This window comes from Rhipicephalus microplus, chromosome 3, assembly GCF_043290135.1.
Source record: "Rhipicephalus microplus isolate Deutch F79 chromosome 3, USDA_Rmic, whole genome shotgun sequence".
In the NCBI taxonomy this organism is placed as follows: Eukaryota; Metazoa; Arthropoda; class Arachnida; order Ixodida; family Ixodidae; genus Rhipicephalus; species Rhipicephalus microplus.
Genome location: NC_134702.1, coordinates 77,668,222 through 77,685,926, shown reverse-complemented (window position 1 = coordinate 77,685,926; position 17,705 = coordinate 77,668,222). Strand labels below are relative to the sequence as shown.

The 17,705-nt window shown below is 49.0% G+C and overlaps 1 protein-coding gene across 1 annotated transcript; it reads left to right on the top strand.

Annotated features, from left to right (window-relative positions):
- Positions 1-778: 778 nt before the first annotated feature.
- Positions 779-17,350, top strand: LOC142802840 (carbonic anhydrase 1-like). The gene is made up of 7 exons (XM_075887896.1): positions 779-923; positions 6,016-6,102; positions 8,479-8,640; positions 10,706-10,857; positions 15,088-15,177; positions 16,258-16,479; positions 17,078-17,350. The coding sequence occupies exons 1-7, from the start codon at positions 779-781 to the stop codon at positions 17,297-17,299; spliced, it is 1,080 nt and encodes a 359-aa protein (XP_075744011.1). The 3' UTR covers positions 17,300-17,350.
- Positions 17,351-17,705: the final 355 nt, after the last annotated feature.

Below are 17,705 nucleotides of genomic sequence, written 5' to 3'. Positions count from 1 at the left end.
CATCATCATCAGGAGCAGCAGCAGCAGCAGCAGCGGCGGCGGCGGCAGCAGCGGCAGTGGCGGTGGCGATGGTGGCGGCAGCAACGTCACCATTACGAACATCATCAATCCTCCACTGGTTATGAGCTGTGATATGAAGAGAAGAAGAAGAAGAAGAACAAGCTGCCCGTTTATTTGGTTCCTGATCTCGACCAGCGACTGTCCGAAATCATTCAGCATGCTACCTTCGTGTAAGTGGTTACAGATTAGTTCCAGTGACCATAGATGTTCATAAGCAGACTTTTTTTTTGACTAAGTGGTTTGTCACTCAAGGGAAATGCGTTGGGACGTGACAAAAATATTAACGGTGCTTTCATGCGTGGCTATGAATATGCATCGTGGCTGTAAATAAGTTCCGATGCAACAATTCTTGACTGAAGGTTTTATGTCTTCACATAAACATGGTTGAGCTTTCTGTTAAGGAACTTCTTACCAGTGGTAGTAGCAGTCTTGTAGTTGGCGTGGAGTGCTTAGCTATAGGACGTTTATTCGATCCTGACAGACTTGACCGCATGAATAAAAAAATCCAAGCATGCTCTTGCACACACATTCTTCATAAGAAATCCCACGTGATGGAGATCAACACGAAGTCCCGCACGCAGTAGCACGTGAGAGTGATCAGATCGTGCTTTTAGTGACACTCGACCACTCATTTCTATAGCTTGAGATTTACGCTCTTGATTTCTTTCGTGAGGAAACCAGAGTCTCAAGTTCAATATCATCCGATGCGTCCTCAGGCATGACCTGCCACGGACCGCGCGGAGCACCGACGTCATCGGTGCTTGTGACGGTGTGGCTGCTCGGCTGGTCCTTCCAGGGTTCAGAGCAGTCGAGAAGGTCTTTGCGCCGGTACGTCGCCGGTCGCACCCTGACGCCACTGGGATGTGAGTTGTGGTTAGCAGCGAATTGCAGGCCGATTAGAGCTACTCTATGGAGTAGAATGTTCGGTAAATTTGTACAGGCGTTGCCGCGGTGTAGTTAACATTGTTTATTTGGGGAAACAAACCAGTTGTTTACTGATACTTTTTGAAAACAGCGCAGCAACTCCAGGATGAACGAAGATACTGTGCTTTTTTTAAAACGAATCATAAACAACTCATCAAAACATATGTCCTACTAATGTTTACTGATGGACACGCAACGCTCAGGAATACCTTCAGCAAATTGTCGATTACTTGAAAAAGGTAAAAGCTAAAGGATGAAATGAAACCAGTTATTAGTGATAACCGTGATAATGTGTCATGAAAGTTTGTGGTGTCGGGAACTATGCGAACGACGACGAAGAAGCAAGAAACGGCAAGCCACAGCGTTGGTGCACACGCGCGACCCGAGCTTGCGCTTGTTTTGTATTTTTGGCCTGTTGACGTTCGTCGCTCTTCTGGCGTTCCTTGGCCTTCCAGTAGGTCTATACGTAAATAAACTACGTAACATCTGGTGAAGGTGTGTGGACTCCCGTACAAACCTGGAACTTCGCTCCCGCAAGCTTCCCCCTCTACGTGACATGAACATGGCCACCGAGACGCCTCGCCAGGTGGTACCTTCGACCGTCCACGTCACTTGCGGCACCGTGTATCTTCAACGAGACCCTCCTATCTTCACGGGCTCCACTGAGTCCGATGTCGAAGATTGGTTGGCGAGGTACGACAAAGTCGGCGCAAGTAACAAATGGGACGACCCAAGTAAGCTGGGATACGTCACGTTCTACCTTGCGGACACCGCGCAACTGTGGTTTAATAACCACGCAGCTGACATTCCTACGTGGTATGCATTCAAGAATGCCATTACGGACGTCTTTGAACGACCTGCGGCACGCAAGCTTCAAGCCGAGCACCGTTTACGTCACCGTGCGCAGCAACCAGGCGAGACCTACACGGGCTACATTGAAGATGTGTTGCATATATGCAACCGCGTCAACTCTACCATGCCTGAGGAAGAAAAAATCCGGCACATTTCGAAAGGCATTGACGACGGCGCCTTTCAGATGTTGCTCGCGAGAAATCCCCCCACAATTGCTGTGCTCGTTTTTCTCTGTCAGAGCTTCGATGAATTGCGTAGGCAGCGCGCAATTGCTCGTCAAGCCCTCACGACGCCAGACACGCTTGCAAGCTTGCACCTAGCTGCCCATCCTACCGATCAGCAGCCGCTGCTTTCGACAATCAAGGACTTCGTCCGCGAAGAGGTAGCGTTCCAGCTGTCACCGCTGCCACTGACACATGAGCCCGCGCAAGCTTTGGCACCGGACCTCCAACACGCCATTCGAACCCAAGTCGCTGAGGCCCTTCCACCAATGCATCAGCAACCACCTGTCACTACGCCTCTCACGTACGCCGCCGTCGCTGCTCGGCCTACGCAACAGCGTATGCCGTATGCTCAACCTGCCACGCCACCCTATGTCATGCCTACAACCCCAATTGCTGCGCCGTATCCCTACGCGAGATCTTCAGCTCCATTTTACCGTCGAGCAGACGCTTGGAGGACGCCGGATAATAGGCCCATCTGTTTCACCTGTGGTATCGCTGGACACGTCGCCCGCCACTGTCGCCGAGATACCCCTCCAGTTGACACCGTGGGCAGGCCAATTGCGTCGTCGTCTAGGACGCCATCAAGGTACACCACTGACGGTCATCGACTCTTCGCAAACCATCGGTCACCATCGCCCCAACGACGCTCCTTGTCACCTATGCGTCGCCGACCTGCTACGGAAGAGGGAAACTGATCGCTGCAGCTCCGGAGGCAGCAGCTGCATACCATTCGAACTGCTTAAGGCCTCCATCTTTCTCGCCGCAAAACGTTATCGACGTCACTGTTGAGGGGACCAACGCACTAGCGCTTATCGACACAGGAGCCGCCGTTTCCATAATCTGCGAGACCTTATGCCGCAAGTTGAAAAAGGTGACGACGCCTCTTTCGGGCCTGATGCTTCGCACGGCCAACTCGCAGTGAATAGAACCTACAGCTGTGTGCACTGCACGTGTCATTATCCAAGGTGAACTTTATGCCATTGAATTTTTTTTGTGCTGGCATCATGCTCCCACGAAATCATTCTTGGATGGGACTTTCTTTCGTGTCATCGGGCCATCATAGATTGCTCACGTGCAGAAGTTGCCCTTACACCGCTGCCAAGCTCTTGTTTGGTAGATTCTCTTTCTGAAGCTTACAAACTTGTCGTTGTTGCAGACACAGAAATAGCACCGAGAACATCCACCCTTGTAGCCCTGACCTGTACGGCCGCTCCTGCCGGAACTGTTTTGTTCACTCCGTCTGACGTATTTACCCGCCGCCGTAGTCTACACCTGCCCTTTGCCATACTCACCGTGGAATCCGGTGCTACCGCCATGCTCGTTGCGAACTCGCTATCGTTGCCAGTTACCTTACCTCGCGGAGAATGTTTGGGTAACATCAAGACGTTGACCTCTTGCGCCCTCTGGAGTTTGCTGAACACCCACCTGACCTCCAGCTCAATGCTATGACGCCACCTGTGGCCACACTGCCCGCGCCAGACTCATTCCAGCCCTCTGTTGCCGCTGAGCTATCGCCGACACAAAGACGCGAACTCTTGTCCCTTCTTCGAGAGTTCCGTTCTGCGTTCGATTGCGCTCAACTATGTTTGGGTCGCACAGCGAACATCACGCACCGCATCGACACCGGTACTCATACTTCCTTACGCCAAAGACCATATCGAGTTTCAGCAGAAGAGCGCCGTATTATCAACGAACAAGTCGACGATATGCTCAAGCGTGGTGTCATCCAGCCATCGCAGAGCCCTTGGTCGTCCCATGTTGTACTTGTGCGCACAAAGGCTGGGTCTATCTGATTCTGTGTCGACTACCGCCGGCTCAATAAGATAACTCGGAAGGATGTGTACCCATTGCCACGCATCGACGATGCTCTCGATTGCTTGCAAGGAGCAGAATATTTCTCCTCTTTAGATTTACGCTCAGGATATTGGCAAGTTTCAATGGCTGATCCTGACCGATTGAAGACTGCATTTCTAACACCTGATGGGCTGTATGAGTTTAACGTCATGCCGTTTGGACTCTGCAACGCCCCAGCTACCTTCGAACGGATGATGGACACCATCCTTCGCGGCTACAAGTGGAACACGTGCCTCTGCTACTTAGACGACATCGTCGTTTTTTCTCGCGACTTTTCTACTCACCTTGTTCGTCTTCGTGCTATTCTCACGTGTCTCACCTCTGCTGGCCTTCAACTTAACATCAAGAAGTGCCATTTTGCTGCACGGCAGCTCACTATACTGGATCACGTCGTCTGCAAAGAGGGTGTTCTCCTGGATCCGGCGAAACTCCGCGCCATGGCCGACTATACGAAGCCCAATTCCATCAAGACGCTTCGAAGTTTTATCGGCCTGTGCTCATACTTTCGTCGATTTGTGCAGAACTTCTCTTCCATTATCGCGCCTCTTACCAACCTATTGACAACTTCCAAAGGCATTTCTGCTTGGTCAAAAGAGTGCGACGAATACTTCACCGCGCTTCGGCGGTTATTATCACCTCCAATACTACGTCATTTTGACCCCGATGCGCCTACGGAGGTCCACACCGACGCCAGTGGTGTTGGTCTTGGTGCTGTATTGGCTCAACGAAAACCAGGATACCAAGAATGCGTGGTCGCTTACGCGAGTCGAACCCTCAAGAAAGCTGAATGTAATTATTCCGTCACGGAGAAAGAGTGCCTCGCAATTGTCTGGGCTTTGACGAAGTTCCGCCCATACCTTTATGGCCGCCCTTTCGAAGTCGTTGCGGACCACCACGCTCTATGCTGGCTATCATCGCTCGAAGACCCGTCGGGGCGCCTTGGTCGTTGGGCGCTTCGTCTACAGGAATACGACATTCGTGTTGTATACCGATTTAGCCGCAAGAACTCCGACGCTGATGCGCTATCCGGCTCGCCGCTACCGGCTGACCCAACCTCCTCGTCACCTTCTTCAGCTGTCACAACACCAATCGACTTGACAGACATGGCATCGGAACAACGCAAAGATGTGTGGATTTCCCAACTCCTCGCCTTTCTGACTGATCCGTCAGCTAATTTGGTCTCAAGAACTATCCGCCGTCAAGCCACACATTTCGCTATTCAAGACGACCTCCTCTATCGGCGGAATTACACGTCTGAAGGTTGGAGGTGGCTCTTAGTGATACCCAACCACATGCGTTCAGAAATCTGTACAGCTTTCCACAACGACCCGCAAAGCGTTCACGCCGTCACTCTCAAAACGTACAACCGTCTACGTCAGCGGTACTGGCGCGGCATGTACACATTTGTTCGCAAGTACGTACGTGCTTGTACTGCATGCCAGCGACGTAAAGCCCCACCTTCACGCCCTGCCGGTACACTTCAGCCTCTGCCTTGTCCAGCGCGTCCATTTGACCGCGTCGGTATCGACTTATACGGACCACTTCCCACGTCGTCCTCTGGAAATAGGTGGATAATTGTCGGCGTGGACCACCTCACGCGTTACTACCCGCAGCATTACCCGCAGCAACCCGCGAGGGAAGATGCGTTTTTCATTTTGCGCAACTTCGTTCTTCGCCATGGTGCTCCCCGCGAACTTTTGAGCGACCGTGGGCGTGTTTTCTTGTCTGACGCCATTCAAGCCTTGCTCGCTCAGTGCAACATGATTCATCGCATGACGACAGCATATTACCCGTAGACGAATGGCCTCACAGAACGATTTAATCGCACTCTCGGTGATATGTTGACGATGTACACAGCTTCAGACCAGACCATACACTACCCAAATTAGCCTATTAATCACTTAATTTACGTACAAAACAGCGCAAAGTGGCCTTCACTTTGACGCATAGTCATGTGCAACTGAGGTATTTTATAAATATCGAAAGTACCATTTGCATGGCGATGCACTATTTTGGTTCGATACGGTTAAAACGCATACAATTCTGTAGATGTAGTGCTTTGCGTTGAAGCAGCGAAACTTCGTCTGCGTTCCTTGTGCAGGGGGCGAGTACTGCGACGGCACAAGGTGGGCTTACAAGACACCGCAGTGCGGAAACACGAGTAGGGCGGAGAGCGTTGATACGAAAAGTGAGTGAGTGTGCCGACGTGCGTCACGCTGCGTTGATAAGCGCGTTTGTTGACAGCAGCGCCATTGGTTTGTACAAACGTTGTTGGATGAATGCCCGTGTCGTGCGTACGGCATCCGCGGCGTTGTTATGAAAGGTCAGTGAACCGGTTTATTCTAGCGTCAACTGCCCCACGACGCTCACAGTGCCATTCATGAATTCGCCTCAGGCAACTCGAAGGCGAAAGCCGTCATCTTTTCTTCTCAGTGAATGTATTGATCTTGAAGGAGGATGGCTACTGAAGGAGGCCGATCAGCTAGGCGGAATGGTCCAAGTTTGTTTCCGTTAACGACCTCTCTGGCCGTTAATGAAAAGAAAAAGAAAGGAAAAATTCATCTCTAAGTATAGACTTTTTCACAAAATAAAAAAAAATTACGCACATTTCCCCGTAAAGGGAACCCTGGGTCGTATGTGAAGCAGCCAAGGGTCGACTTAAAAATTGGGGGAACCTTAAGCTTTGCCTTTAAGGGTTGAACGCGATAGCGAAATCCGGCACTTAGTGCACCCTTCAACCGCTAAGTGCATACTTAATAATACGTTTTGTTACATACACACGCACGCACACAAACACGCACACAGTAGATTGGACTATAGAGCACGCTATTATCGCCGAATGGGCTCGTTTTTGTTGTGACACCTGTCGTCAAAATCCGTTAAAGGGGCCTTGAAACACCCATGGAATGAATTCACTAGAAGAGCGTATTGCCTCACGAATTTAATGCCGCTAAAATTTTAAGAATCTGTCCAGTGCGAGTGGAGTTACAAAGGGTTGTCGCATGCTGCCATTGCATTATCTCTTCTCTCGTCCCAACGAAAGCGCTGGAAGCTAAGAAGAGAGGGGTGGCAGGGCAAAAAACTACCACGCCTCGTGAGCTTGAGCGCTTTTTTTTTCCTTTGAACGCGCATATTTTTCAGTGTGATCGCGCGCGCACGCGTGGAAAAGTAGTGGCCTCCCACGGCTATCTCGGTAACTTGATTGTTCGCTCACAACGCACAGACGATTTTTCGCTCACAACCAACGGGGTCGACGCCAGTGGCAGGTTTTATGCGACAAGAGCTCTCTAACCCTATCGAGTTAAATGTAGTCTAAAGATGTGCTCTTTACTCATCACCATAAACGAACCTGGTTGCTCACATAGCCGCTTTGTGAGCCCTCGCCTACGCCGCACTAATGCTTGTATCACCATTTATACTAATGTGTGTGTGCGAGTGCGAGAAGGTAGCGCTTTTATTATACAGAGCAGCACAGCGCTGCTAGAGGTCTCCACTCATACCAGAGCACGCACCGGTGTGGAGCGAGCGCTCTACCGCAGAGTCATCCAGTGGGTGCTCTGAGTACTAATATGGCTACGACAACAGACAAAGGACAGGCCAGACCATAAGCTACTTCGCATCTAAAAAGAGCCGCCATACAGTGCTACGCGCTGATGGGCAAAGGCTTGCGTCCCCACCTGGTAGTGCATTTGGGGGGGGGGGGGGGGGTCATGGTGAAGTTTGTTTAGTGCAGCCCAAAGATGCCTATGGCGGCACCCAGGGACCCGTCTATGAAACGTTTTACGTATCCCAAAGCTACACAGTGATAACTCTTGGCTTCCCAAGCAGTACACTTCGCATTTGAGAGAAATATTGCTATGTGAACCGAAGACAAAACCACAGCTTTCGTGCGTAGTTCCGGGCCGATAGGTGAAGAACAAAGTTTCGATGGCGATATAATGAGTGAGGTGCATTTATCTAGAAACATACACAACACCTACGAAATAGCAAGGGCCAAATATTACCTAGGACATATATAAGATCATTTTCAAAGTACATGCCGCGCAGTTGAGCGGAATGAGGAGCCCCTCGCGACGCCGACATGGCGGGTATGTAAACAGACCTGCGTCACCAGTTTGTGTTGGCTGTTTGCTTGGCGCGCACCTTGAGCTTTCACTAACTGTGAATATTGCACAGCGCCTGCGACTTTGCGTGGGCTGTCTGTGCCGTCTGTGAGTGCAGCGCCCACTCGCGCATATGCTCTTGCACGCGCCAGTCACAGTTTTCCTTGGTCACGTGGGCAACTGTGTTTACCTCCCCGCTGGAATGGCTCCTTCCTAGCTCGGTGTTCTGTGAAACCGAAACTATACAACTGGGTGCTCTAAACATGTCTTTAAGTCAATAGCCGTCGCACACTCGTGCGAACGATGCTTTTAGCCACGTAATAAGTGGGTAATAAATATTTTGGTTAGGTAAGAGATTATGTAGTTAACAATGTGAACATCGATGGCTGTCACAAGCACGACCAAACACGTTGATGTCGTACGCGATGCATCGAGTAACCAGACTTGTACCGATTGTGCAGACGAGGCGGGCTGGCCGGCATTCGAGAGCGCGTGCGGCAGTTCGGGCCAGTCACCGATCAACATCAACTTCTTGCAGACCAGCTTCAAGAGCTTCGGACCAATCTCCTTCCTCGGCTACAATGTGCCCTTCCACTTCACCATCGAAAACGGAGGACACGCGCGTGAGCACAGTTGTTTAAGTACCGTGGAATAACAATTCACTTTACCAAGCCGTGACACCACGCGCTAATGAAGATCTTCCAAGCTCACGCAGACGTTTCACTGCGATCTCAATGACGCAGTCTTACCACATCGCGCACGGACGGCCTCATCTTCTTTAAAGAGTGGAGCACCTTAGGTGTACCCTTCGGGCTGTCGTCTCATGCCATCGCTTGGCGTCATGCTCAGAGTACCAAAATAGTTATAAATAGGATGGTACTGACAAAGTAAATGCCAAAATGGGTAAAAAAACGATGCTATAAGTCAAAGCAACACCACAATAGGGGGAAAGAGGGTGCTATATAAGTCAAGTAAATACCAAGGTATGTCCATAGAAAGCGCCACTAGATCATAAATGAAGGTTTCGTTTCCCGTCATGGGCGCCGAGTGGGTTGCATGCTCTGGACGCTAATGCACGCTTGCCCCAGAATGCCAGCGTCGCCAAACGACCAGTCAGATTAGTGAAGCGATAGTAAAATATCAGCGCAAAGCTTTAGACGGAGATCTACGAACGAGAAAAGCGGAAGCAATACTCCAGCAACTTCGATGTTACCTTCAGCTTAGGAGGACTAGGGCGTAATCCGAGCACCAGCAGAGACAGACGAACCAGCAGCTTGAACTCAACCATAAGCCAAGCAGAGTGAGGCCAATCCAAAGCTCTGCTCCACAGTTTGTTCAGCTTCGATGGTTAAGTGGCGCGATATATAAAGAAGCTGGTTAAGCTTGACGAAACACCGGGATCAGCAGCGCACCACTTCGCGGGTATGCGCCAAGCAGCTTCTAGCATACCACAACTACAGTCAACTAGAAGAGTAAGGTTGAGCATTGGTCTAGTTGGCGCTGCATAGTTTCAATGTTTCACCACGCGTGGAAGGCGGGTTGAATTCATTGATTGATATGTCGGATTTGATGTCCCAAAACCACTATATGATTATGAGAGACGCCGTAGTGGAGGGCTCCGGAAATTTGACCACCCAGACACCCAAATCTGAGTACACGGGCCTACAACATTTCCGCCTCCGTCGGAAATGCAGCCGCCAAAGCCGGGATTCGATCCCGCGACCTGCGGGTGGAAAGCGGGTTAACAAAAAGGAAACACACAGAGCTCTGGAGCTATCCAAATATTACTGCAGATATACGAAGTGGCTGATAATGATGGAGCGAAGCTATTTCCTAAGGTCCATAATTTCTACGTCGAAGTCACTGACTAGTATAAAGGATGGACAGATGGACGGACGGATGGCTGGACGCGCGGACAGACAGTTGCGCGTACAAAGCACGGTCTATTTTAAACTGGTATGCACGTTATGAACGCTGTATGTACGCTACATGGGACACCTGTGTTTGGGTCTGATGGGAAGCAACGACAATGGCGTCAACGGACATGGTGAGAGACTAAGTAACTTCGCTGCTAAAAATGCAGCTAAGGGAACACCAACCCTACATCGATATCGCATGTTTTGCGATCAGCGCTCTGTTTGTCTCCTCTTCGTTCGTCCTCCTTCTATGCGCCGCTAACATCGGAACTAGAAGAACTAATATCATGATAGCGAACATCAGGTGAACACCCCGTGAACATTCGGTTTCACGAATAGCCATAGCTTTGCAAAATTTAATGCCGCAATGGCACACCGGGCGTAAGAAGTTAGCGTCATCGAATGGGCTTTGCTTGCTGCGAAGGACCCGAAATCATGCAACCGGCTCAAACACTCCAATGCAGTTGTACGATGTCCAATAAATAATTGCAAACGCTGTCTCAATCATGTTAAAACATCGTCGGTGCGCAACTTGATACGCTTTACACTTCCGTATGCCATGTTCGCTGCTGAGAAGATTCAGAATAAACTCTGAAGAATGGTAAATGGCAGCGTCGCCGCTGCAGCGGCCATCGCATGCGTCAATCAGGCAGGAAAGTGCGCTCGGGCGACTAAATTCCGTCCCAGTACACTTTAGAATAGCTATATTCATAATAAGTAATCAGCACCGTGCATTTGATTCGGGAGCTTGCCGTTTCATGTGATACCGCAGTGTACATCACGCCAATAAACGCCAACCTCGAGTCCTACGGCGGACCGCTGCCCGCGCGCTACAACATGTCCAAGGGCATCTTTCACTTCGGCAACGAGACCAGCCCACGGGGTTCAGAACACACCATCGACGACCAGAACTTCGCCGCCGAGGTATAGATGCAACCCGCTTCACCGTGGCCTCTGCGACTGGCCCAGGCAGCCACGCGTTGCCGGAGCTGATCGCAGAGGCCACACACTTCCCTGCAAACTTTTCGCTCATGACCTTTTTTACAAGCAGAGGGCGCAAAATCGCTGACGGCCTGATAATGTATATTTTGTGTACGCCACGTCTCTAGAACATATAATGAAGTGTGAGGGTATTGCGTCCCAAAAACCACGATTTAATTATGGGGGACGCCGTAGCGGTGAGCGCTACGGCGTCCCCCATAATTGATCTGATGTTAATTGACCTAGAGTTGAACCGAGATCAACTAGGAGGAACGTGCAACGAATTTCGTTGGTCTTCCTGCGAGACACTGGGCTGTCTCACACGTGGTGACAATTTCCAAATTCAGGAGATGCTCAGGCGGAACAATTGCCGGCCATGCAGGCCAGGCTAACCCCGCCTGCTGCAACACCACCACCACCACCTGAGAACGATGACCTAGAACATTTCGCCTTCATCTATACGCGGCCGCTTGCGTCCGGGATTCGATTACAGGACCTTGTGTAGGCAGCAGTCACGCACCATAAGCACTGGGCTACTCTGCTGGTGTCTTTAATAATACCGTCTAAGGCGTCACCTAATGCGTGGAAACAATGATAATAAATGTGATATGATTTACGAATGAAAAAAGATAAAATAGTTTGCATAGCTACAACGAAATTAGCTATACGAAAATAAGAAAAAAAGTGAAACTTCGCATCGACATATATTCATCATGTCATCTATTCATACCACAAACAAAGCATAAAGAAGACAATGCGATAACACTTTAATTTCGAAAATTCCGAAATTCTGTAAAGCATTTCCTTTCATTTTTTGTATTTATCTTCATACGTTATAGAAATTGCCAAAATTAGAAGCAAAATGAAAGATAACCATTAAATTCCTTTGTTTTTGACGTTCCCAACCCAGTCAAAAACGCCATAAGGAGTTTGGAAAGCCGATATTTCGACAATATTTACGTCGAATAATCAAACGCGTAATTCGAACGTTGCAGGGTCGGTCTTTGTCGGCGGCACGCTCCATTTTCGACCACCTTACTTTCTTCAAATCTGTAACAATTATTCCGTATAACATCTGTGTCACATCCGTATCACAATCACATGACAGCACAAGTAACGTCTCCAAAACCTTTCTTGGCTTCACTATCAGCTGCCTTTCATTAATGTTGTGTCAATGATATAAACACTCAAAATTATCTTCCTTTCTTACCTTCAGATGTGTTAGTCGTTGGGGCGTGTTCGTTTTGAGTCATTTCTCCCATGCATTTCCGTCGTTTCTCGTGCTCATTGAAAGTAGGCAGAAAACCTTTTTTTTTATCTTGGAATTACTTTTTGTGTGGTTGGAAAAACAAACCGTACAATATTGATTCATCATGGCATTTCGTTCAATATATTGGTTCAAGTTACGGTATTCGTTCAGCACACTTGTAGGTTAGATGTCACACTGCTACCGCAGTGCCTCAATGCTATGGCGAGTAATTCGAACATACTTGGTTACTCAAATGCAATGTTTTACACTCTCGCTATTAATATCTCTACGAACTCACAAGGGCATCAAATTCAAGTTTTTGCATGACTGCAAACTCCAGATAAACACCGATAAGGGCGAGGTTAAACCAACGAAGTTAGAAATTATACTATCTCCCGCCAAAGGGAACCAAGTGTGGATGCGAAGCAGTGGGCGCTAACGCTCACACTCGTGGCAGCGTTAGCACTGGCGCTCATCGTGACGTTGCGCAAGAGAAAAACCTAGGGAGGGACAAATCACGCAGTGATGGATCTGTGTTTCCTACTGAAACATTCCAGTCACTGCTAATGGGCAATGAGGAACAGAAGACTCCAATTCGATAAAGAGATCCGCAGTCCACCATTAGTTAACGCGCACGCTGCGAATCTTAATTGTTCAACAACGCACAGGAGAAATCTTCCACAGGCACTACATTGCAGGTCAAGATCCAGTGCCCATAATATATACGGGGTGGCCAGTGAGCAGTGAGGCAGCACGAGCAGTCGGTTTATTCAATCACAAAATCCGCTAGCAGATGCTGCCTGCGTCGGTGGTGCGAAGCGAGAAAGAGGGGGAGGAGACGCGCATGCGCAATTGGGTGTAAATGGCGTGGGGACGGATGCCTAGAGAGAGGGGGAGTGAGGGTAGGCCAGCAGACGCCGCCTGTGTCGGCGTTTCGAGGTGACAGAGGCGGGGGGGGGGGGGGAGGAGGAGTTGGGAGATGCGCATGCGCAGTAAGAGTGGTCACGCCACACACCGGATTGATCTCGACCATAAGATGCTTCGCATCTAAAGAACAAGTATTTCTTCTTGCACCTGCGTAATTGACAACAGGTACAGTTCACACTGGTGTCCACTTGTCATGCATTATTTGTTTGTGTTTAGCGTTGTGTTGAACGTTGTGCAGTTACCACGAGGCGTAAATTAAAAGCCGTACATTCCCACTGCTAGGACCGACAGCCCTGCATTTAGGCTTCCTGTCTGTTCTAAAACGCGCTATTACAACTGTACAGTACAATTGAATGAATGTGATTCTGAAACATATACTGTGCAGTGCAAGCGAATCCAGTCCAATTGCTGGAACATTCGATGTCTAGTACACTCACACTTGAGAAGCGAAGAGAAAGGGATCGAATGCGCCATAGCGGCCGGAAAATCATGTTGACCCGCCTCGAGGACGTTCACACATGGAGGAAGAAAAAAAGAAAGGAGGTAGCATTGTGTCACACAGTGAACCCCACCTCGTCTGGCCCGGCATGTGATCAAAACGTCATAGCTTGCTGCAGGTTTCAGTACTCACGCCCCGTTGCGGTGGTCTAGTGGCTAAGGTACTCAGCTGCTGACTCGTAGGTCGCGGGATCTAATCCCGGCTTCGGTGGCTGCATTTCCGATGAAGGTGGAAATGTTGTAGGCCCGTGTGCTCAGATTCGGGTGCACGTTAAAGAACCACAGGTGGTCGAAATTTCCGGAGCCTTCCACTACGGCGTCTCTCATAATCATATAGTGGTTTTGGGACGTTAAGCCCTACATATCAATCAAGATTTCAGTACTCTCGGTGTTGCTCCGTCTTGTGAACCATGCACCTGCGTGAGCCAGCCGGTCTGTGACGAACCAGAAAAGCTACCGAGCGCCGTACTCCGAAGTATCGGCAAGTCTCGTTGCTGGCGTGAATTTGCGTGAAAGGTGGCACTTGTGTGGCCGACGATGCTGGTTTGAAAACGGCACGGCTTGCCGAGGCTGCCCACGTGACGTCACGCTTCCTCCTTTTTTTTTTACTCCATGCGTTCACATTTGTTTTGCCCCTCCTGCATGCCGCCGCCTTCACCCCTTCGGGAATCGATACCATTTTACTCGTTCGCTATGTATCTAATTTCGTACTGAATTTAGATTAGACATAAAAGCGCTGGGAAAAAAACAGTTTTCACCTTTTTATACGGTTGTTTCGGGAGAGACGCCAGCAGCAATTACATAAGCGGACACAGCGGCATATTCGTCCGGCTGTGCAAAAGCGAGATACGTAGGCCTACGCCGACTCGCTGCTTCACCTTTTACTTCCAGCCTTTTCAGCAAAATCGTAATTCACATTAGGTTCTTGAAAAAGGCGTCCTTGTAAAAGTTGTCACCTTTTCTCGTGCTGCTTGGGCAGTTTGCGATAGCGGCTATGCGAACCACTGCCGACAACATGCCCACCATGTTGAAATTGCGGCCAGTTGATCACGTCATGGGCCTTATAAGCTAGGACGGCCAGTACGGCTTCCCGTGAAACGGAAAGTCCCCTTTCGCGTGGCGGAAAACCTGTCTGGCTCGTGGTGTGGTGTTTCAGCCACTTACAAGCGGCAAAGCAAGTGGATTTATGTTGGTTTTCGCCACTTGCACCAGTTTGAAGGCGCAGTGTGAACGCACTTTCAAAGCTGGTCTTTAAAATTTTGTTGCCTATTCAGGTGCGTATGATCAGGAGGGGTGCCGCAAGAGCCCAGACAACTCCCACCCCCCTAGAAATCCTTATAGAGGCGTGGGAAGGGGGGGGGGTTCAACAATGATTTAAAATAGTTTTTTTTTGCAAAAATAGCCAAGGTCTTCAGCAAGTCTCGCCCCCTCCCCTCCTCACCAACTGTGTGGATAACCGAAGTGCTAAGATGGTTTCCGCCTTGTTGCGTAATTTCCAGCTCCAACTACTGGTGTCCTCGGAGAAACCCACGCCTACTGAATGCATCCGTCGTGGACAAGGACTGGCCATTTTTGTGATACTTTTCGAGGTGAGCTAAGCTGGTGGTGGTAGTGGTTAGAAGATGAGAAAAGGCACCTAATTTCTGCAACCCGGTCGAGAGCACGGCGCAGTGCCTTGCAAACACGCGCCCAGAACACGCGCCCAGAGATTACGAACACGCGCCCAGAGTGTTTCGCTCTCCCAATTGGAGGTAACTGCTACAAAAGCTCCGAGAGTTCCGAGGGTTGTCCGAGCCAATAATTTGATCAGCTCACTCTCGTCTGATCGAACGAGCATGTTGAAAGACTTTGAAGTGAGTAGAGCTTTCTGTGTCGCATGGTCACGCAGTCGCCAACACAGGCCTAAAACAAGGCTATCAGTGCTCAGGATCAACATAAAATGAAGAGACGCGTTCTAAGATAATGTGAACTACATAAACAACCAACATTTAATCGCAATAACTTATCTACAATCCGCCCCCCCCCCCAAAAAAAAAAAAACGTTTCTCAAACATTGAGCTAATACCCACGCTGCGCTAGAGAGGGCGCCACCACCTCGACAAGCACGTGATTGCCAAGGGAATTCCCGGGCTGCCCATGCTACGCCCTCTTTTAGGTTTCACAGTACTGGGGCTGCATTTGGCGCGGCATTTGGAACTACACCAATCAACAAGTACTGCAGATTAAGAAAGTGGGTGCATTATATTGTCGTATGGATATAGGGCAGCTCAGTTAGAGCATGGAAAAAAGGCAACAGCTAAGAAAGGAAAGACAGGCAACAGGATAAGAACTCATCATATTTCCCGTCTTTATATGCTTCGCTGTTGTCTTTCTTCTTCTTGCTCAAACTGAGCCGCGCTATAGCAATAAGGCATTATAATGTGCCAATCAGGTCACAAGTTTTTTTCCCACAAGCAAGCGTGGGCTGGAAGCAAAAAAAAAAAAACAAAAAAACAACAACGCGGTGTTAGCTTATGGGTGCCGCTATAGTTTAGAATTTATCACGTAGAAAGGATCGAATATATCTCCCAATTTTACCAACTTCTCAATGAAAAAAAAATAATAATTCGCGCATGGTTGTCATTTCGTCAAATCGAGTTTCAACGACGTCGCAATTGCAACATCCGCAGAAGCAGGAGGAGAACAATCCGTACCTGGACACGCTCATCAACGCCTCGGAGCACATGACGTTCCGCGGCAACAAGACCGAGGTGACGATGCCCCTGGCCTACCTGCTGCCCAACACGACGCAGCACTACTACATCTACCTCGGCTCGCTCAGCTTCCCTCCGTGCACCAGCGACGCGTTCGTCGTGGTCTTCAGGAGCACCGTGGCCATCGGAGAGCAGCAGGCGAGCGCCCTTGTCTGTCTCACTTCGCGGTGCCGCGTCACATCTCTCCCACTTCGTGGTGTTTCTAAACAAAATTGGATGCCATTGAATGTGATACACTACTTCGTTTTCATGTAAACAAGTATCCTCAACTTGATAAAAATATTAGCCAACAAAATTGTGTTCATTCGTTGTCTCAATGTTCATTAGCAGCCACAAGCTGTTTCCTGTGTCATGCAAAATCTGTATTAGTTGAGACTTGCCTAACTTGCCTCTATCTATCTATCTATCTATCTATCTATCTATCTATCTATCTATCTATCTATCTATCTATCTATCTATCTATCTATCTATCTATCTATCTATCTATCTATCTATCTATCTATCTATCTATCTATCTATCTATCTATCTATCTATCTATCTATCTATCTATCTATCTATCTATCTATCTATCTATCTATCTATCTATCTCTCTATCTCTCTATCTCTCTATCTATCTATCTATCTATCTATCTATCTATCTATCTATCTATCTATCTATCTATCTATCTATCTATCTTCGTACTCATTTCATCATGCTCTAACGAAGATTTTCTGTTTCATGCTTTCACCTTACAGCTGACAAAGCTGAGGAACAACCTGTACACCTACACAGGCGGCTGCAAGTACAGGATCGCGGGAAATCTGCGTCAGCTGCAACCCCTGGGGAACCGAGTCGTTTACCGCTCGTTCAAGTTCACCCCTTTCGCGGCCAGGTCGACGGCACCGTCGCAGTGGTCGCTACCGATAGTAGTGGCGATGACAACTGCATCGCTGACCGTAGGTGTGGTTCTGGTATAGGTGCCCAGACGATAAGACCTGCGCCCGAGGTTTACTTCAAGCGTCGTTGGCCACGCCGTTATTTTTTTTTCGCTCATTTTAGTTGCCTCTGTGCGCAATATAGCTGGCATACGCAAATATGCAAACTACGAACAAAAGAAAAAACAAACTATCCACCTTTGAAAGAGTCGTTGGATGTAACTGGGTGAGTTTCGACAAACGCTAATTGAATGGAGAGGAAGAAATAAAAGCAAGGAAAGACATGCCCTGTGGTCAGTCAATGTTTTACCAAATTGGCTACCAAGTCCTCGTTTACAGCGAACCTGCATATGGCTAGAAGCTGGAAAGAATGTCATCCGATAGGGATAGAAGTTATGATAGCATACGTACGCTACCCTGAAGGACATCCGCGCTAGCATTATAAGTT